Source organism: Caretta caretta, chromosome 8 (assembly GCF_965140235.1).
Source record: "Caretta caretta isolate rCarCar2 chromosome 8, rCarCar1.hap1, whole genome shotgun sequence".
Taxonomy (NCBI): domain Eukaryota; kingdom Metazoa; phylum Chordata; order Testudines; family Cheloniidae; genus Caretta; species Caretta caretta.
The window spans coordinates 102,114,783-102,137,167 of NC_134213.1; the positions used below are offsets into that span (position 1 = coordinate 102,114,783).

Here is a 22,385-nt window from a genome sequence, read left to right on the forward strand (position 1 = left end):
GTCATATTCTATCTTATGAGCTAGGGTTACTCTTGATTAGCTGCTTATGGTAATGCTTTTTTAGGCCTTGATAAGTTTAGCTACACTCTTGTTATACAGGTCTTCAGGCAGTACCACAAAGAGCCTACAAGCCTCAACTTATACCTAGGCCTTACCTAGCAAATACTTATTCCTAGAGGCTGCACTGGTTTTGCAGGAAGTCTCATCTGAGGCCTCCGATTTGGGCTGTGAGTTTTCTCATTGCTTCATTTCGGACCTTCCTTCGAGAGAGCCAGAAAGGGCACGGGGGCAGAGTGCTGTTGGCAGCTACAGTTTTGCCCGTTGGAAACCAACACCCTGATCACTTAAATCCCCAGGGCACTGGCTTTAGTTAGAACAGGAGGGGCTTCAGCCGTTTGGGTTCGGGAAGGGATCATGGGAGCCTGATGAGCTCACAAGCTCGCCGGCTGGAGAGCGCTGAGAAGAAAGCAAGCCATATAAAAGGCTGAGTGAGGGAGCAGGAAAGGGGGTGCTATATAATTGCTGTTAGGTTGTGATGTACCTGGAGCATGCAGCAGAAAGCACTGGGGGAGGTACTCTGGTGGACTGTATATACCAGTTAATTCAGCCAGAGGGCTTACTAGCCAGGGTTTCCAAGAGCTGAAGGGGTACCCATTCACACACCCAAACCCATCTCTTGCAGGTACCTTTAACTCTCTGTCTGGTCCTTCTGTGTAAACCATGAACTGAATTTCTGTCTATCATTCTAGCAAACGGGTTTGGCCAGTGTTAGCAAGGCCTTGGGAATCTTATCTGGCCATCAAACTCCCATGTCTTATTTCTAAAAGATCTCCAGTTTGCCGTCACAAGTGTGCAGGTGTTTTAGCATTGTGATGCTAAGTTGTATTTCAGCAAGACAATTTTTAAAAGATAGTGCAGACAAGCCTAGCTAAAGGCTTGAAGATAGTGGTGTTGTCTTGGAAAAAAACAAAAAGGTTATGGACATGGAGCCAAGCTGTCACCAACGTTCAGTGGGTTCCAAGGACTATAATAAAAGGAACCATGGTCTTCTGCAAAAGCATCCATATTTCATAGAGTCATGGATTTTAATGCCAGAAGGGACCATTATTATTAGCTGGTCTGCATAGCAGAGGCTAGAGAATCTCCCTCAGGCTGGATACTGCAAGTACAATCTCTTCTGTTTGTGCTGTAACATCGCTTTTTAGAAAGAGATCCGGTCTTGATTCAAAGCTGTCAAGATAGAGCTGGTTGGAAAACAGAATTTTCTTCCCAGAGGAAACGCCAAGATTTTGCAATTTGTTTGTCCCAAATTAGGATAAAAAAGGCGAAATTTTCCATCAAACAGAAGTCCTGGGGGAAAAATGATTCAGAAACATCAAAATGAACTTATCAACATGTTTTGTTTCGATAAAATCAAAATGTTCTAGTATAATACCCCATTTTGAATGTGAAACAAGGCCACCACGTAAGGTCAATTTATTCTCCTAGGTTCCATTATTATATATAGTTTACAGTTGAAAAAACTACAGAGGCTTTTACATCCTCAAACTAGGAGCAAGAAGTAATGGTCTCAAATTGCAGTGTGGGAGGTCTAGGTTGGATATTAGGAAACACTATTTAACTAGGAGGGTGGTGAAACACTGGAATGGGTTACCTAGGGAGGTGGTGGTATGTCCATCCTAAGAGGTTTTTAAGGCCCGGCTTGACAAAGCCCTAGCTGGGATGATTTAGTTGGGGTTGGTCCTGCGTTGGGCAGGGGGTTGGACTAGATGACCTCCTGAGGTCTCTTCCAATCCTAATCTTCTATTATTCTATTTGGTGGTCGGTGAACATCGCAGGAAATAAACCCTAAATAGAACAGAATCTGTCACAAAAGTGGAGTGGAAAACTATCTTCTGTGTGATGTGAAAAGGAAAATAATTGGACACAGTGAAGAATGGTGACCATCGTGTAAATGTTGTATGTGATCAGTATCCAGGCGTGCAAATGTTTCAGATAGGCTCAAAACAAGAGGAGCTGTGATTTCGTCTCTTAAGCTATAGCAGACAGGTCGCTGCTTTCAGTAATGGCCTTGAAACTCTCGATCTGGAGCTGCGGGTTTGTGGCACAATAAAATGTGATTTATTGAAGCTTCAGAAGGTTCTTTAGAACAGGTGGAGTTTCAGCTCACCATATGCTGGCGAATGAAGTAAATCCCCTGCAGAATAGGCTTTTATTGAAAAGCCCCAGATTTTCTGAGCGTAGCCCGTATACATGTGCAGGCCCTTCACCTCCTAATTGGAGAAGGTGGGAAGGCTTTTTTAGAGCTGTTTTCTTTAAATGGAGGTGCTTGATCAAAACCATCATCTCATTAAAACCTCAGGCCCCTCCTTCTGCCTGCTGGTGACAATGAAGTTCAAACTTCTAGTGTGATTTTCACAGATGCCGCTCCTGGTATATCCATGCCCATGGTTTTTATAGAATGCCAGCCCCCTTGGAGACAAGCAGTCCAGTACAGCTTTTCTATATCCATTTTTATTCCAGGGTGTTTTTTTTCATTTAGTCTTTTGAAGCTGGAAATAAATGTCTTAACCATTCAAGTGGATTGGTGCGGGCATGTGTGTGTTAGATTTTGTAATCCTTGTTTTTCATTTATATCTGAATCCTTCTAGTGAGATTTTTTCCAGAGGAAAAATATTTCCTCGGTGTCAGGGTAACAGGTTGAGTTACTCACTATGGTCCCAACCTTGCATTTGGGCTTCTGTAGAACCCGGGGAATGCAATGGGACTGCACATAGGCATAAGTAGCCTGCCTACATGTATCTAATTGTGGGATCAGAGCCCTTGATCCCGCAGGAAATACAGCAAGAAAAAAAAGCAACCATCTATCAGCACAGACATTGTTTGTGGTTGAGGGCAAGAATGATTGGCACTGAATAGAAGAAATGTCCTGATCCTGTTCTTCTTGAGATTCATGTCAAAGCTCCTATTGACTTCAATGTTAGCAGAATCCTCCCCAACTGCCCATTCTTAAGGATCTTACAACCTAAGCTGACCAATACAATTAATAATATATACAGACAGCCCCACAGGGGATCAGAGGCTGGAAGTGTTGTAAGGGTAGTGCTGATCAGGGCCTTGTGGTTCACTGGCTACATGGAAGGAGTGTTTTTTTAAATTGGGATTAAGAAGGAGAACATGGACAGAGCAGGTCAAGGAATTGTGTTCCAAGCACAGCTGTAGCCCATCTTCAGCAGATTGATGTCAGGTTGATTGCAAGCTCTTTGGGACACGGACTGTGTGGTGTGTGTGTGTACTGGGACTAGAACAAATGGATCCTCATCCCTATTGTGAGATCTGGGATTGACAAACGCAAGAGTGCCTCCATCTGAGAGAAGTTTGTCCAAAGAGTTTATATAGGGGTCAAAAACAGTACAGAGCAAGGTCTGAATTGTCCCCATTACCTTAAATACACATTCATGCTGCTATTAACAATGACTGGAAGTCATCCATTAGCACCCTCCCTTAAGTATCTGGATGGTCTCATTCTGGTCCAGTTGAAATCAGATAGTACAGAAATGAAAGGGAAAAAATTATAAGCCAAATGAAATTTCAAACCTTTGTTTGGATTCAGTTCATGTTTGGAGTATGGGGGCTTCTTATTTCAAAGGAACTAGTTTGTCCATCCTTAATTGATGCAACTGTTTCCTGATAGGCACAAGTTTGTTAGTTTCTTTGCCTTTGTGGTTGTGATTATCTGGTATGAGCTCTTTCTAGAATTAATTATGAGCCAGACTGTAACCCCCCTAGGCTCACTGGTGTATTGCTTTTGTTTGGTTGAAGTCTATCCTAATTAGTTACATGGCCTCAATCACTGTATCTTTAATGCACATGAGGTTAGGAAGTGCTATTATACCCATTTTACAGATGGAGGAAACTGAGACACAAAGATTAAGGGTATGTCTATACTGCATTTTATGGCCTGTAGCGGCAAGTGTCTGAGGCTGGGTCTACAGACTCAGGCTCATACTATGGCAGTAAAACATCTATGTAGACGTACAGGCTTGGGTGGGAGCTTGGATTCACTAACGTAGGTTTTTAAATAGTGTAGACGTGCCCCAAATGAATTTGTTCAAGGACAGCCAGGAAGTCTGTGGGAGGGTGCAGAATTGAGCTCATGTCTTCTAAATCCTGGCTAGCATCTTAAACTCTGGACTAATGAGACTTTTGGTGTAGGAAGGTGCTCTGCCTTTGGAGTAGGAAGTCCGCAGTCTGGCAGCGTATGGCCCACCTAATGTTTTCTGAGCTTGTTCAGTTAAAGGCCTCTTTAAAAAACTGGAAACTGCTTCCCAAGTACTGTTCTGGTGAAACTGCTTCCCAAGTGCATGCATATACGGCTCATAAATCGCATGAATAAAAATGCTCTTTCCCAAAGACCAAATCATAATTTTCCATCTCTTCCCAGAACAAATACTGTCTGCTGTATTTATGAGGTGGGACCGTCTATGGGCAGTCAGCTCTAAGTATGTTTATTTTTAAGTCAGTTCTTCGGTAATCTTAAGCACCTCTGGGAGACTTAACTGAGATAGAGATTTAGGCTAGAGGTCACCGGGGTTGAGATGGAGCAAAAAAAGAGAAATGATACTGTTTTTGTGACATCAGCCAAGCAGTGTAAAAAAATAAATCTAGGCTTTAAAATGGCTTTAACCTGACCCTGAAGGAAATGGCCCATAGAATCCACTCCAAAGAGTGTGCTAAGAATTGGAGAAAGACTCCAGCACGATTGTCAGGTTTGAACTATGGGACTGAGTGTGTCAAGTTTATGGCTCTTGAAAAATATACGTGTAGGGGAGTCCTACCATTGGTTGGCTTGTGTATGTGCGTGTCAGCCTGGCTTTATTAACCCACTTTCCATCCTACAATAGACCCTCTTGGGTAGCTCTATGGGTGCTGCTCTCAACCCAGAGAAAGCTGAGGAACGTGTCTCAGATCTAAACCTCATCTTTTCAACAGCTCCTATCCCTTCGTTTTTTGTCTGAAAGTTCATGCTTCACTCAAAAGTAACTTTGTCCATGACGTGTGGAAGATCAGTGCGGTTGAATGAATAGGCAAAAATAACGTCTAAAATACTTCTTTCGCTTTGAAAAAAATAAAATAGTACCTTTTTAAAAAATCCAATAATTCAGAAAGAACTGATGTTTAAAGCCCAAAGTCAAATTTTCATACGTTGGTCACCTAAATAACTTCCCTGATTTTTTTTTTCAAAGGTTCTGAATTCCTTTAAAACAAAATGGGAACCTATGGGTCTTGAGCACCATTGAAAAGCCAGGGCCCTGAGGCCCTGATTCAGCAAAACCACATGTGCTTAAAATTGAGCATGTATTTAAGTGTTTTACTTAATTAAGACCTCAGTTGTTGAGGGGCTTCTTGTTCTACTGCTTAAAGCACAGGAGAAGACACTCTGAAGTTCCAGGTTCATGGTGGTTCCTGATTCCCTCTGTGACTTTAAGTGAGTGACTTAACTTTTCAGTCCCAGTTTTCCCATCTGCAAAATGGAAAAATAGTACAAGACCTTATGAGCCATGGGGCAGTTAGTTCATTGTCTGGAAAGCACTTTGAGATCCTTGGTACCATGGCAGTGTCAAGTATTTTATTGCATTATGTTTATCTGCATCCTACTAGCTGGACTTCAATGTCAGCAGAGAATTCTACTGTTAAAGGGATGAGCACTGCTTCTGGTTTCGAGTTATGATTAAATGAATTTCTGTGTAGTTTCAAGGATCATAACTAAATAACAAAGAACAAAAGCAAAATGTAGAATGCACTGAAGGGTCATTAAAAAAAATAAAGTTCCATTATATTTTATGATAAAAACAATACAGTGTTTAAAAAAAAAATTGTAAGTGTATAAAAATAACTAGGCTTGGCAGAATTAAACCTTATTTTTTTGTAATTTTTGACAGATATCAATGTTTATTTTTAAGCTTTTTTTCATTTACAATTTTGGAAAAATTATGGGTTTTAAGCATTTTTATTTTTATCAATGTAAATTTACACCGTTGTGGGAAATTACAGGTGGATCAGACAATGGGAGGGGAGATCAGACACTAATTTCAAGATTGCCGACTCAAAATTAAAGATTTATCATTAAAAAACCAAATTTCAACATCCCACTTCAAAATATACAAAGCAAGTGTCCTGAAATCAAACTCTAATAAGTTCTCAAGCAGGATTTTTCCTGCTTTCGGCCTATTTGTAAATTTCCATTATTGATGGAAATATTTTTTGGTTGGTTTCTGTGTGTATGATGAAATCAACATTTACCGACATCACAGATAAAAATCTAATCCTTCTAAGCTAGAGGTCCCCAAAGTGAGGGACGTGCACCCCTAGGGGGTAGGGTTGCCAGGCGTTCGGTTTTTGACCAGAAAGCCCAGTTGAAAAGGGACGCTGGCTGCTCTGGTCAGCAGCGCTGACCAGGCCGTTAAGGTCAGTAGCACAGTGGGGCTAAGGCAGGCGCCCTGGCTCCGTAGAGCTCCTGGAAGTGGCCAGCATGTCCCTGCGGCCCCCAGGCAGAAGGGCAATCAGGGAAGCTCCGCGTGCCACCCCCACCCCCAGCGCTGGTTCTGCAGCTCCCACTGGCCAGGAACAGCGTCTTTGGGCATGGGCAGTGCGCACAGCACAGAGCCACCTAGCTGCACCTCAGCCTAGGGGCTGGGCACACCGGCCGCTTCCGGGAGCAGAGTGGAGCCAGGGCAGGCAGGGAGCCTGCCTTAGCCCCACTGCACCACTGACCGGGAGCCGCCTGAGGTAAGGGCCGGCTGGCTGGAGCCCGTACCTGTTCCCACACCCCAACCCCTTATCCCAGCCCTGAGCCTCCTCCTGCACCCAAACTCCCTCCCAGAGCCTGCATCCCCAATTCCTCCCACACCCTAACCCCTCGCCCCAGCCCAGAGTCCCCTCCCGCATGCTGAACCCCTCATTTCTGGCCCCACTCTGGAGCCCACACCCCCAGCTGGAGCCCTCACTCCCTCCCACACTCCAACCCCCTACCCCAGCCCAGTGAAAGCGAGTGAGGGTCGGGGAGAGCGAGCGACTGAGGGAGGAGGGCTGGAGTGAGTGGGGACAGGGCCTCAGAGAATGGGCAGGGCTGAGGTAGGGGCAGGGCAAGGGTGTTTGGTTTTGTGCAATTAGAAAGTTGACAACCCTACTAGCGGGGTGTGGAGGAACATCTGGGGTGCTGGGGGGACCACCCACGCATCCTCCCTTCCCCCAGCTCTGCTCCAGTCCCACCCCCAGACATGTCCCCAGCTTCCAGCCCCATGCCTGGCCTGTCCCCATCCTGACTCTGAGCATGTCTCCTCTCGCAGCCCCGCACCAGCCACTGGCCATGGCTCTGCTCCCAGCCATGGGCCCAGGTCCCGTCCTTCACCGCAGTACGGCTGCATCTCCACCCCACCCTCGGCCCCCTTACCCCGTCCCCGTCCCCCTCCAGAGTTGCTCCAGGTGGGGTGGACAGGGGCAAGGGGGAACGCAACACTCAAAAGTTTGGGGACCACTTTTCTAAGCCTCCTTAGATGTTAACGACATCCTAACACAAAATAGCCAACACATCAGAAAAATGTAAGAATTTTGGAGCTTTTTACTTATATTTGTTTTTATTTTGCAACTGTATATGTATCTAGTGAAGCTGCTGGGGCTGTATCCTGTTGTCGGTCCTCTTGCAGAACCAGGGCCTAATATCCCATTATAGCTTCCCACACAGCTTTCGACTGCTCTGCCGGCTTTTCTACAAAAAGTCCAATCCTTCCCCCACCCGCAGTCTAAATGTCACCATCTTTCATGCCCCATAAAATCCAAGCTGAGCATATTCGTAATTTGAAAAAGCTGTGAAAAGCATGGTTTAAAGGATTTTTAACCTTTGAAAGGCTCTGCGCTTTCCCCCAAGGGCTATAGCCAAAGGAGGAAATGGCTCATCCTAGGATTTCCTGTGGATTCTAAACATTTGACTAATAAAAATGAAAGCTTTAGAAAAATGTTAATGGGGAAGTGAGAGCAGAGGGTTTCCCCACATGCTTTCGCTGAAAACCTTCCTGCAGGCTGATGATTTTTAACAACGCAGCTCAGGTGTGGACTAGAGTGTTTCCCACATGGGGATGGGTACCCTAGTCCTCTAACTTTATTTTCATGTTATTATATTTAGGCTTGGCAGGATTAGATTTTTATTGGTAAAGGTGTGTAAACTTCTATTTCACCGAACACGCAAACAGAATGTTTCTACTGATGATGATAGAAATTTACAGATTGGCATGAGTAAGACAAATGTTCCTTGAAAACTCCTTAGAGTTTGATTTAAGGATATCTGCTTTGTATATTTTGACATGTGATGACAATTTGGTTTTTAACAGTCATATAAAGCATTAGCATATGGAATCTCAGCATCTACTATCATGAAATATTTGCCTGACCTCCCTTCCCGTTGTCTGAACCACCGGTAACCTATCACAACTGTGGAAATTTAAATGGATAAAAATTTAAAAAAATGCTCAAACCCCCTAATTTTGCCAACTATTTACATTGAAAAAGCTTAAAAATAAGCATTGATATCTGTCAATTTTATATTTAAAAACCCACATTCTGCTAAGGCTACATATAAGTTATTGTATTTTTTTATTATTTAAAAGGATCACATTTTATACCCAACTTATATTGTGTAGAGAGACAAAAGAATGTTTCCATTAATTAAAGCACCCACCCACTGGCAACAGGTTTTTAAACAAATAAAAAACTCAGTTGTGTCAATGTTTACACACATTTGGTTTTAAGCAGGTGAGCACACCTGTTGTGTTCCCTGGGATAGACTTCCATGTCTTAAACGTGAATAAAGCTGGGTCAATAAACGCAACCCTTAGGCCTACTCATGCATGAGTAATTCCTTTCAAATCAATGGGTTTATTTGGGGGAGTGGGTCAGGATTTGTAGGGTCAGGTCCAAACACCCTTCTGCAGTTTCTCGGCGAGTTCAGGAGAACCAGAAAATGAAGCTGACCTGAAATTGATGGTGTGCTTGGCGGGCTGGGGGCTGAGCCTAGGGTCTGTTAGGCAAGGCTGAGTGCTTCCGAACAAGGCTGCAGCCTGCCATCCTTTGATCCCTCATCCCTTTAAGATTCCTTGAGCAGGGGGCAGGGCTAACTCTGGGAGAACAGGGGTTTAAAAACCAGCCCCTAAGCGACTAGAAGAGCTAGCAACCAGAGGAGTTTGGCAAGGCAGTATAGAAAGGGAGTGTGAGAGCCAGATACACCTAATAAACATACTCTAAACTTAGCCCAGTAATCCTACCCCCACCCCAGAAAGAACACACACAAAAATCCTGCAAGAGTAAAAGTAATGCAGGCAGAAGTCTGGCAGCGGAGGTTATTCAGTTTATTGCATTGCATGCAGCGTGTATGATTGCCTGCCTTGTGGACAAGTGGCATATGTGTGCATTTAGCGCCGGCAACTCATGATCCTCAGAGACAGAGTACGGGTTCTTGAGACCAGAGTGGCTGAACTGGAGGAGCAAAAACAGAGAGGTGCATAGTCTGGGGGTGGGACTGCTCTGCTCTGTCCTGGAAAGTCTCATCTAACAGCCTGTGCACTGTTGATGTGGATGAAAGTCTCGGGGAAGGAGAATATCAAGTTGGAGTGGAGGGAAATGATCCCATAGTTTGGACCCTCCTTCTAAATAATGTCATGGTGTCCTCTCGCACTCAGGATACGACTCCTGGGGAAGGGAACCCTGTTATTAGGTAGAGACAGAGGGATTCAATTATTAGAAATAGTGGATGTGTGATGATCAGGAGAACTTCATGGTGAATCGTCTGCCAGCTGCAAAGGTTTCAGACTTCTCAAGACATGTAGATAGACTTTTGGGCAGTGCTGGAGAGGAGTTGGTACTCATGGTTGCTAAAGGAACTGGCGGCTGTGATTGCAGAGCCATTGGCCATTATCTTTGAAAACTCGTGGCGAACAGGGGAAGTCCGGATGACTGGAAAAAGGCTAATGTAGTGCCAATCTTTAAAAAAGGGAAGAAGGAGGATCCTGGGAACTACAGGCTAGTGAGCCTCACTTCAGTCTCCGGAAAAATCATGGAGCAGGTCCTCAAAGAATCAATCCTGAAGCACTTACATGAGAGGAAAGTGATCAGGAACAGTCAGCATGGATTCACCAAGGGAAGGTCATGCCTGACCAATCTAATCACCGTCTATGATGAGATTACTGGTTCTGTGGATGAAGGGAAAGCAGTGGATGTATTGTATCTTGACTTTAGCAAAGCTTTTGACACGGTCTCCCACAGTATTCTTGTCAGCAAGTTAAAGAAGTATGGGCTGGATGAATGCACTATAAGGTGGATAGAAAGTTGGCTAGATTGTTGGGCTCAACGGGTAGTGATCAATGGCTCCATGTCTAGTTGGCAGCCGGTGTCAAGTGGAGTGCCCCAGGGGTCGGTCCTGGGGCCGATTTTGTTCAATATCTTCATAAATGATCTGGAGGATGGTGTGGATTGCACTCTCCGCAAATTTGCAGATGATACTAAACTGGGAGGAGTGGTAGATATGCTGGAGGGCAGGGATAGGATACAGAGGGCCCTAGACAAATTGGAGGATTGGGCCAAAAGAAATCTGATGAGGTTCAATAAGGATAAGTGCAGGGTCCTGTACATAGGACGGAAGAACCCAATGCACAGCTACAGACTAGGGACCGAATGGCTAGGCAGCAGTTCTGCGGAAAAGGACCTAGGGGTGATAGTGGACAAGAAGCTGGATATGAGTCAGCAGTGTGCCCTTGTTGCCAAGAAGGCCAATGGCATTTTGGGATGTATAAGTAGGGGCATAGCGAGCAGATCGAGGGACATGATCGTCCCCCTCTATTCGACATTGGTGAGGCCTCATCTGGAGTACTGTGTCCAGTTTTGGGCCCCACACTACAAGAAGGATGTGGATAAATTGGAGAGAGTCCAGCGAAGGGCAACAAAAATGATTAGGGGTCTGGAACACATGACTTATGAGGAGAGGCTGAGGGAACTGGGATTGTTTAGTCTGCGGAAGAGAAGAATGAGGGGGGATTTGATAGCTGCTTTCAACTACCTGAGAGGTAGTTCCAGAGAGGATGGTTCTAGACTATTCTCAGTGGTGGAAGAAGACAGGACAAGGAGTAATGGTCTCAAGTTGCAGTGGGGGAGGTTTAGGTTGGATATTAGGAAAAACTTTTTCACTAGGAGGGTGGTGAAACACTGGAATGCGTTGCCTAGGGAGGTGGTGGAATCTCCTTCCTTAGAAGTTTTTAAGGTCAGGCTTGACAAAGCCCTGGCTGGGATGATTTAATTGGGGATAGGTCCTGCTTTTGAGCAGGGGGTTGGACTAGATGACCTCCTGAGGTCCCTTCCAACCCTGATATTCTATGATTCTATGGCATGTATAGGTGCCAGTGACATAGAGTACGGTAGGAGAGAGGTCCTGGAGGCCAAATTTAGGCTGCTAGGCAAGAGATTGAAGTCCAGGATTTACATGGTTGCACTCTCTAAAGTGCTTCCAGGCCCACACGCAGGTCCAGTTAGACAGGCAGCACTGCAGGGTCTGAGTGCATGGCTGAGATGATGGTGTTCGGAGGAGGGATTCAGGTTTATTAAGAACTGGGGAACCTTTTGAAAAAGGATGAACCTATATAGCCTAGGTGGCATGTGAAGCTTCTTCTGGGGTATGCTAGCTCCCCATCCCGCCTCTTCCACCCACGGCCCTGCCCACGCTCAGCCCCCCACTGCTACTCACTGCGTGCGTCCCTCCTCTCCTTCAGCCCCCTCACTGTGTGCGTCCCGCCTCTCTTCTTGTTCTGGTGACAGCAAGGGTCTCACTTTCCAACTGGGCAGTCGGGGTCTGGGCACTGAGGCTGGATTTCTGAGGTCCTGGGCATTGGGGCGGGGGGCTTGTTGCCCAGCTCTGCAAGCCAGGGCCATTGGCTGGTGCCTCTCTCTGGGAGCAGGAGCCTGGCTTATACCTAACGTTTGGACCCAGTGGTGGAGAAAGTGGAGCTGCTGAGCCCTGCTGTGAGTCTGGGTTGAGGTCAAAGCTGGCAGGATTCACTCCAGATCCACCAGAGCTGTGACTTCCCGAATGCCCTCTGATGCGCTACCAGGGCATCTCCCTGGCTGGCCAGCACAGGGAACCTGCTGCCCCAGAGCCCCATCACTCAGAAATGCAGTTCCTGAACAGCTTTGGGCAAGACCTGTCACTGCCATGTTCTCCAGGCCCATAGCTGGCACCACGAGCTGCCATTGCGGGATTCATGTGGTGAGTGGTGGTGGGCCAGGGGAGCCAACCGGGGAGGGGGGAAGGGGAGGGCCACATGCCCTATTATACCCATCGCCCGTTCTATACAGGAAAGATGGGCTCCACCTAAATCAAAATGGAACCAGAAAGGTCATAGAGGAGTTCTTAAACTAAGTACTGGAGGAAAGCTGAACAGGTGAGGAGGAGCACATGGCTTGGACAGAGACATCCGTTAGGGGATGATTTATTAAAGGGGATATTCTATCTCCTAGTAAAATAGAGAGGATTGAAGTTGATAAAGTACAGGTAGGAACTGAAGAGAAACTGTCAAACAAAAAAAAAAGTCCCATTCAATTACATCACTTGAAGGCAGACAGCTAAAACCTTGACAAATTTTGTAAGTCCTTGTATACAAATGTTCGAAGTCTAAATCCTAAGATGTGTGAACTTGAGTGCCAGATATTGAAGGAGGATATTGATATAATAGACAACACAGAAACTTGAGGAAATGATGATAATCAAAGGGACATGGTAATACCAGGGTATAAAATATATAAGAATGACAGAGTAGGTCATGCTGGTGAGGAAGTGACACTCTGTGAAAGAGTCAAATATAGGAAAAATCTTAAATGACTCAAACTGTACTATAGAATATCTAAGGATAGAAATTTCATACTTGAATAGTAAGAGTATAAGCATAGGAATATGCTACCAACCACCAGACCAGGATGGTGATCGTGACTGTGAAATGCTTAGGGATTGGAGAAGCTACAAAACCAGAAAATTCAGTAATAATGGGGGATTTCAACTATCCCCATAATGACTGGGTACATGTCACCTCAGGACGGGATGCAGAGATGAAAATTTCTAGCCAACATTAATGACTGCTTCTTGGAGCAGCTAGGCCTGGAACCTACAAGGGGAGAAGCAATGCTTCATTTAGTCCTAAGTGGTTCACCGGATCTGGTCCAAGCAGGGAATATAGCTGTACCTATCCGTAATAGCGACCATAATGGAACTAAATTTAACATCCTTTTGCAGGGGGGGGGAGTAAGGAGGGGGAGTAGGGAGAGTATACTAAAGAAGCCCACCGCAGTAATATTTAACTTCAAAAAAGAGAACTACCCCAAAATGAGGTGGCAAGTTCAATGGAAATTAAAAGGAACAGGCATAAGAGGGAAATGCCTGCAAGTTGCATGGAAATAGTTTTTAAAAACACCAGAAAGGTTTAAACTACATGTATACCTCCAAATAAAATAATGATTAAAAAAAAAAACAGAGACCCAAAAAAATCCCACCATGGCTAAACAAAAGAGTAAAAGAGGCACTTAGAGACAAAAATACATCTTTTAAGAATTGGAAGTCCAATCCTTCTGAGGAAAATAGAAAGGAGCATAAACTCTGTCAAGCCAAATGTAAAAGTATAGTTAGGTAGGCCAAAAATAATTTGAAGGGCAACTAGCAAAAGATACAAACAAACAAAAATTGCTGTAAAAGTGCATGAGAAGAAGGAAGCCGACCAAACAATCAGTGCGGCCACTGGGCCATCAAGGTGCTAAAGAAGCACTCAAGGAAGACAAGGCCAGTGCAGAGAAGCTAAATGAATTATTTGCATCAGTTTTCACTGAAGAGAATGTGAGGGAGATTCCCACACCGAATCTGTTCTATTTCGGTGGCAAACCTGGAGAACTGACCCACAATGAGGTGGTTTTGGAGCAAATTGATAAATTAAAGAGTAATAAATCACCAGGACTAGATGATATTCACTCAACAGTTCTGAAGGCACTCAGGCTTGAAATGGCAGAACTAACTGTGGAATGTAACCTACCACTTAAATCAGACTCTAGCTACCCTCCAGTCATCTGGTACAATGTAATGCCGGTTTTTGAAAATAAGACTCCAGAGGTGATCCTGGCAATTACAGGCTGGTAAGCCTAACTTCAGTTCCAGGTGAATTGGTTGAAACTGTAGTAAGGAACAGAATTATCAGACACACACATGAACACAATTTGTTGGGGAAGAGTCAACATGGCTTTTGTAAAGGGAAATCATGCCTCCTCAATCTACTAGAATTCTTTGGGAGGGTCAAGAAACATGTGGAGCAGGGTGATCCAGTCAGTGGATATAGTGTACTTGGACTTTCAGAAAGCCTTTAACAAGGTCCTTCACCAAAGGCTCTTTAGCAAAGTAAAGGGTCATGGGATAAGAGGGGAAGGTCCTCTCATGGATTGGTAACTGGTTAAAAGACAGGAAAGAAAGGGTAGGAATAAATGGTCAGTTTTCACAGTGGAGAGAGGTAAATAGTGGTGTCCCCCAGGGATCTGTACTGGGGCCAGTGCTGTTCAACATATTCATAAATGATCTAGAAAAAGGGATAAACAGTGAGGTGGCAAAGTTTGCAGACTCTATAAAATTTCTCAAGATAGGAAAGTTCCAAGCTGGCTGCAAAAAATTAAAGGGATTTCCTCTCTATTGGCTATAGAACAATTTGACTGTGAACTAGGTGGCCCATTTTTGGGCTCAGAACTATGCCTTCATCAGCCACCTTGTTGAATTATGTAGCATAAATTATCAAAGCATAATCTGAAAATGTGATGCTGCTCTATGACTTGATAAAAACTATGTCCTGGTAATCAAAGAAAAACAGGGAGAAGATCCCAGTGAACCAACCTAAGTGGTGGTGTGTACCATTAAGAATACTCTTGATGCTAAAAATGAGAGAAGATGAAACTGCAGGAAAACACAGGGCTGAAGGGTCTGTGACTTTTAATAAAATAACCACCAGGGTTATAAAGCCAAATTATTCCTAGGAATGGGAATTCCTCCTATAAAATCACCCTAGATTAGGGTCTTGATCCATGACGGGGATGCCTAAGAACTATGATAATGCAAATAAATAATAAAGGTTCTATTAGTCACACCTACTCAAATGTTGTCATTCTTCCAACCATTCATAGACCTTCTCAAGAACAGGCTTCCCTGTAAGGATCTTTGAAAACTGAGCTTATGCTCAGTGGTTCTGTAATCAGCATAAATCACCACCAAGACTATCACTAACGAGCATAGGTACATGATCACTCATTTAAACTTGACTGCCTTTTATGAGAGAGAGAAAAGTATACAATTACTTTTTTTTTAAGGAAGTGTTTTATTTCATGGCAGCTTGGATACTTGTGCATTTAAAGATCAAAAGCAATGAATGCTCCTGGTTGCTTAGATTTCTCTGCTAATGCATTCCTGTTGGATTTCCAGATCTGGGATGAGAGAGCTCAATTAGCCCTCTGGGACAGTGTAACAATTTGACACGACCATTTATTTTGCCAGAGGGAGAAGCTGAAAGGTGGCGGGGGACGGGGAGAGAGAGCACGATTGTATATTCTGCCAGGTTTCAGAGTAGCAGCCATGTTAGTCTGTATTCGCAAAAAGAAAAGGAGGACTTGTGGCACCTTAGAGACTAACCAATTTATTTGAGCATGAGCTTTCGTGATGCATCCGATGAAGTGGGCTGTAGCTCACGAAAGCTCATGCTCAAATAAATTGGTTAGTCTCTAAGGTGCCACAAGTCCTCCTTTCCTTTTTGTGTATATTCTGCCTGTTTCACAAGTGCCAGTTCCCGAGGGATGCTGAAGGTCCTTGCAGGTTACTTATTAAATGACAGGCAGAGGTGCCCCTGAATACACCAGCGTTTTACTGCTAAAGATGTTGAGAAGCTTCTGAACTGCATCTACCAAGAAGTTTCCCATTTCACTTGGGCTTTGGATTTTAAACAGCTGGTGGGGAAGCTGTAGCTCCTCCCAGCTCAGGCTGGTTCATGGGCAGAGATGGTGGAACTGCCCTTATTTTCAGGCTGTCACTTTTGCAGTAAAGGGAACTGCAGATGCAGTCTAAAACTCTCTGGCTCACCTTGATTTTTCACGTGCCCCACAGCCCCACGGAAATCGTGTCTGTAGGCAGGCCTATATTTTATTACCTTGATGAGGAGGGTGGCATATCCCAAACCCTTCCCAGTTTCCTTTTCTAGTCTAAGCTCTGCATCCATGTGACTATCCCTCCCCAAACCGAAGGAGAAACGTAGCTCCTTCATGAGCCACTCCCTTGGTTGGCCAGAGGGGGTCGACAAAGAGAAGCAAGAAGCACAAGCCTCATCTGGGGCTCATAAGGGTTCCTCTGCCGTGCTCCTCCATTCTGCTGATCATTCATGCTCTTGTGACCTCAGTCAACCAATATATATCTATTGTGTGTGTTTGTGCAGGTGCTGTTTGCTTTGAACCAAACCTTGCTACAACATGAAAGTCTACGAGCAGGCAGCTTGCAGGCCCCATACACTACTGAAGATCTCATCAAGCATTATAACTGTGGAGACCTGAATGCTGTCATATTCAATCATGATACTTCCCAGGTAAGGCCATTTCACAGCTGCCCCTGAAGGCTAGGGATGGGCAAACTGGCTAAGAGGTATCAGTAACGACGATGATGTCGATGCCCATGTCATAGAATGCCCGGCCTTAAGATTTTAAGTAGAGGTGCTACCCTACGAGAACCCTTGGTCCAAACACTCCCTATACTGTGGCGTGTTTGAAATCAAATCCCAGATTAGTATCTAATTTCTGAAATCGTCCCTGTCTCTATAACGGGACAGGTTGAACATTCCCGGGACTTAAAAATCTGTATCTAGTTTTCAACCTCGCATCCTCTGCAAAATCGAAGGGTTAAAGTATGCCAGCTGTGTTCAGGAAAGGGCTTTGCACCCTATCAGGGTAGTTATGGGCCCATCCTCACCACCCCCCTGTAAGGTAGAGACGGATTCCATTGTACAGAGAGGAAAACAGAGGCACCCAGCAGTACTTGCCCGAGGCCACATAGGGAGCCTGTAGCAGAGCAAGGAAAATAATCCTGATTTTGTGAGTCCCGCTCCAGCCCCTTGACCATAACCTTCATCTTTCCTCACCCCGCCCTTCTCGTTTTTCTGTTCCTTTTGCTCCTTTTTAGTTCTCCACATGTCTCTCATTTGTCCGGGGAGAGAATGGGTTTTACCTTTGAGTTGCTTTATGCATGCTTGGCGGAGGGGGGATGACAACTGAAAAGCTTTGCTAGGAATGTGTCCAAACAAAAGATGGAGTGAACCTTATGTAAATAGGCTACAAGGCTAAATAACTTCTCAAACATGCCATAATCCAAACATATTATATGTGTCTGTTGCAGCTCTCCAGTCTGTGCTGATCTTAGTTATCTGGTGCTAATAAAGACTTTCAGTGTAGCTGGATCCTCCTTTGCAGACCAGCTGATGGCTGGTGGCAAACTCTGAGAGAGTGTGCTGGTTTTATATGTGTATGTTAATTTCTTTCTCTCTGTTAACTGTGTGGAGACAGGATATTTCTTAGGACATCATCTACTGCTGCTCTGATGCAGGGCGACTTAGAAAATCGGGCACTGGACTGGGACTGAAGAGGACCTTTTAGTCCTGGCTCTGCCACTGGCTGGGTGAACTTGGGCAAATCACTGCCCCTCTTTGTGCCTCAGTTTCCCCATCTGCACAATGGGGATAATGAGACGGCCTTCCTTGGTGAAGTGTTTTGAGATCTATGGATGAAAAGCACCATATAAGAGCTATGTATTATCATTGTAACTCCAACAGTGTGTGACCCCCATATCTTGGCTGGGTCTTACCTGCACCTGGGAGATAGCTGAAGGGTCTGTCTGTTTCTTACACCTTGGCAACCCTTGTATAGCTTATCATGCCGTTTGAGTCCCACTGTGATGCAATTCAGTCATCTCCATGGCAACCATATATGATGTCAAAGTCAGCATGCCTTCAAGGGAGGACCATACATTGGTAAAATGAACTAAGAAACACAGATCCTTTTGTCAGTCTAAGTAGAGGCATCAGGGAACCTGTCATCATTTCAGGGCCTGATTCTGACACCTTTACTCCTCGTGAGTAGCGCCACACTGTGTGAGGAGTCACTGTTTCTCAGTGGAACTCTGGGCACTGGAAGGTGCTACTCAGCATGCAGAAATGTGGCAGAATTGGGGCATTAATGCAGCAGTTCTAAGACTGTGTTCTGTGGACTACCAGGAGCCCCTAGTGGAGAGCCATGCAGTGGGAGGTTGGAAAAGAAGTGGTCCAGATGGGAACATTTCTCTAATGATGTGGTATGCGGAATGAAGGAGCTGGAGAACCAAAGAGGATGTGTACCATTGAGAAGACAACCAGAGGCGCCGTCTTTCTAAGTTGCTGGGAGGTGCTCAACCCCTACTCTGCACCAGACCCCGCCCCCACTCCACCCCTTCCTCCAGCCCCAGAGCACCCACAGAGTTGGCGCCTATGAAGACAGCCATAACTAGTTATTGTTGTTTGTTTGTATTATCATAGCGCCTAGGGGTCTCAGTCCAGGACCAGGATACCTCTGTGCGAGGCTCTACAAACACAGAACAAAGATGGTCCCTGCCCCAAAGAGCTGGCAATCTAAACAGAAGACAAGAGATGATGGAGGATACAGACAGCTATATGGGGGAGTTAAAAGAAACAATGAGGCAATTTAAGTGAGCATGGTAGGATGAGGTACCAGCACACTGGCTGCCTAGTTATCTAGTGTTTCTGGAGGCATCATGGCAAAGGGATTTGAAGGAGTACAATGAAGTGACTTTCCGCATGTTAATGGGGAGCTCCTCCAAAGCATGAGGGGAAACACAGAAGAAAGCATGAAGGTCGTGTTTAGCCTTCCATCACCCACTTGATACATTTTCAATCAGAGGTGAGAGTCGACCCTTTGATACTGAATGAGAGATGATAGGCCATGAAGGGCCTTGAAAGAGAAGACAAGTAGCTTATGTTTAGAACTGTCGGGTTAGAAGGGACCACAAGGGTCCCTTTGTGTGTTGCTGTGTTAGAGAAAAGGGTACCAGTGGAGAGTTGCAAAGAGAGGCTCTCAAAGGTATTTGAGGTAAATACATAACCATTTTACAGATGGGGACCTTAGAGGCTCAGAGATAAGTTGGTCAAGGTCAAAAAGCAAGTGGCAGAATCAGGCATTGAACCTAGGTGTCCGGCTGTCCCGTCTTATCTTTTAACCACTGTAAAACAATACAGTCTCTCCAGCAATATATCCATGTTCCCTAGAACAATTTGCAGCTGTTCCCACTGATTGCAGTGACACATAGGAACTCTGTGTCAATAAATCACAGATGCCTGTAAAAGACCTGCATTTTAGACTAGCGAGGAAGAGAGTGTTTGTTTTTTTAAAAGCTCTTCTCCTTGCAAATTCTAGGAGCAAATACTGCATTAAAAACATGCCATTCAGGGGAAATAAAAAAAGTTCCAGGCAACATCTCTAGCCAGAGTCCCACAGAGCAGACAGTTAGAACAGATTAGACCACTTACAAGCCAGGGAAAATTAAAATACCATAGAATACTCCGGGCCACGTAGCAAAATGTTGTCAGTGGCAAAAGTCTTGTTGGCTTAACTGGGGACAGAATTGGGCCCAATACTACTTTCTTGTGTGGGTTTTTTGTTTTTTTTTTTAAGGCAGCTTTAGATTTCAAGTGTTTCATAAATGACAAAAGGATGCACTTTGAACTACTCAGGGTAGCTCCAAAGCTTATGTTCTAGTTGGGTGCTTTTTTCAAGTATGCATGCATGGAGATGCCATGTGATTTGGATACCTAATTAGATTAGCCTTTGTGAAGTATGTATAAAACATATCCTTTTACTGGAGAACACAGGATTCTTGGCTTGAATTTAAGCAGTGTGGTTTCTGATGGCCTGATAAGTTTGCAACCCTCCCCAGGATGTTATGTACAGAAGATGTTAGGCCTGCAAATAGAAAAAAAAAAAAACTATACATTCCAAAAGCACAAATATCATTACTTAAATTTCTGGGTAAATGCAATATTTGCTAATCCTGGTGGTAGAATTGTCAGCATTTTTGGAAGACGGTACTATTCTTCTGTAACATCTGACATCGGAAACATTTGCTAGAAACCATATAGTGTTCTAATATTCTGGCAATTATTGAAGCATAATTAGATGATAGACAAACAACCTGTCTCCTTTGGAACCCTGGCTTCAAATGTGAATTACTGTGCAGGGTCTGGAATAAAATGAGGTATCTACATCACAAAAGCATCCTGCGGCTTGTCGGTGCTGATGGATACTGCTGCGCTCAGGAATGGAAAGAGCAGAGGGTACTCCATGTCGATATTGAGGCGCACTGGCCAGGCGGTATGAGACCTGCTATGCTAGAATGTTAGATCAAGCTGCAGTTGGGGGTCAGGTTGCTTTGACAGAGCTGGGTGAGAGAACATGTATCAAATACTCCTCATTGCTATGCCATATCCCAGCGAATTCAGATGAGATCCTTGCATTCCCAAGCCCTAAATAAATCCACCATAATTTTTTTTAAAACTATTTTACAAAAGGGGAGAACCCCAAAGCCAGCCCTCCTTGACGCTGCTCTCTGTATGGGCGAGCACCATTTCTCCAAGTTCATCAATCCTTAGTTAAACTAGATAAAACGTAACGGGACCAAGCTTACTCAGGCTATGTCACAGAAGTGGAGAAGGAAACGTATCTCCTGCTTGTACCCCCTTCTTCTGACACTTGATCCTTCTGTGGCTCTTTCAGTTAAAAGATTTATGCTGGACTTTCTGGGCAGAGAGTCAAAATGATACTGACATGAAAATACTATAAAAACAGAGATGGGGTAGGAATGTTCTGCTTCTATGCTAGACTTAAAAAAAAAAAAAAAAAAAAAGAAGGTTCCCTCTCCCTTTATGGAAGAGTACTGTAAGATTTAAGGGGGGTAGTCCTACCAGGCTGGATCAACGAAAAGAAGGTACAAGAAAACTTCTAGTGTAAAATTGAGATCAGCCTCTAGAGGACATTTATTCCCAACCTTTAAGATCTGAAGCCTCTGGGGTTTTATCCTTTGTTATTTTCCTCCCAAACTGATGTAAGTGTGGATTTTCTCCCTGTTCATATAAATGGAATAACACAGGTTTTTAAAATACCAATAAACTCTTTGGCAACCGTGGTATCTTGTGGCAGGGAATTCCACCAGTGAATTATGTATGAATTTAATTATGTGTTAATGGCCAATGTGTTGACTTATTATATATGAATTTGTGTATCAAAGGATTCCTTTTGTCTGTTTGAAATGTATTGCCTCTCAGTGTAATTGGATTTCTCTTTGCTCTTGTATTGAGAGAGGCTAAATAGGAGGGTCTACTTTTCTTTCTGTCTGCCTTTCCATCCTACCCCCGTCATTACTGGCTTCCTATTTGCCCCTGACTCCATTTCAACACCACATAGTCTCTCCTCACACATCTGCTGTCCTGCTATCTTCCTCCATTCTCAGCCTTCTCTTGTGTCGTCCCCTGTGGAGCGCAGTGCTGGTCTGGCACCTTTGTAAATCCCCACTTCTACACTGCATTTTGGAGCCAATTTCGGTTGAACTAGATCCCACTGAATAAACTGCCTGGGCTGTTTTTATTATGATGGCAATGCAATGATCATAATTTTATGTTTATGTAGCACCTTTCCCGCAGATGTGCCTTTACAAACAGCAAGCCTTATTGGGCCTCGTCCAAAGCCCATTGAACTCAGTGGGGCGTCTTTCCATTGACTTGAGTGGGTTTAGGATTCGGCCTGCATTGTGCAGCCATTCAGTGGGAGAAGTCTCCCCCTTGTGTAGTGACTGGGCACAATTTCAGTCTCTGCACTCTCTTGAACAATAATAATTCACATTGTATACAGCGCTTTCATCAGCAGATCTCCAAGTGCTTTACGAAAGAGGTTGGTATCATTATTCCCATTTCACAGATGGGGAGACTGAAACACGGAGACATGACGTGACTTGCCCAGTGTTGCCCCGCAGGCCAGTGACAGGAATAGATGTCCTGAGCCCCGAGCTGTATCCACTAAGTCACACAGCCCTCCCATTAGATTTCCCTCCAATCTGGCCCAGCAAATTGTGCATCTGGCACTAAGTGCTGGGGCAGCATGCAATACGCGCCATGCTTCTGATCATATGAAATTTAAGAAGTATAAATGTATGTCACATCAAAGGAGCCTACCCTTGCTCCCCGCAAAGAGAAGTTGCT

General features: G+C 44.5%; 1 protein-coding gene across 3 annotated transcripts in view; it reads left to right on the forward strand.

The window, feature by feature from the left end:
* Window positions 1-22,385, forward strand: part of TRABD2B (TraB domain containing 2B) — a 415,969-nt gene that overhangs the window by 218,148 nt on the left and 175,436 nt on the right. For all 3 annotated transcript variants that reach the window (XR_012669737.1, XM_048862035.2, XM_075131863.1), the window contains exon 3: window positions 16,536-16,682. Coding sequence is in view for 2 of the 3 variants with exons in the window: in XM_048862035.2 (XP_048717992.2) it covers window positions 16,536-16,682 (147 nt within the window). In the remaining variant the exon portion in view is untranslated. The remainder of the gene's footprint in view (window positions 1-16,535; window positions 16,683-22,385) is intronic.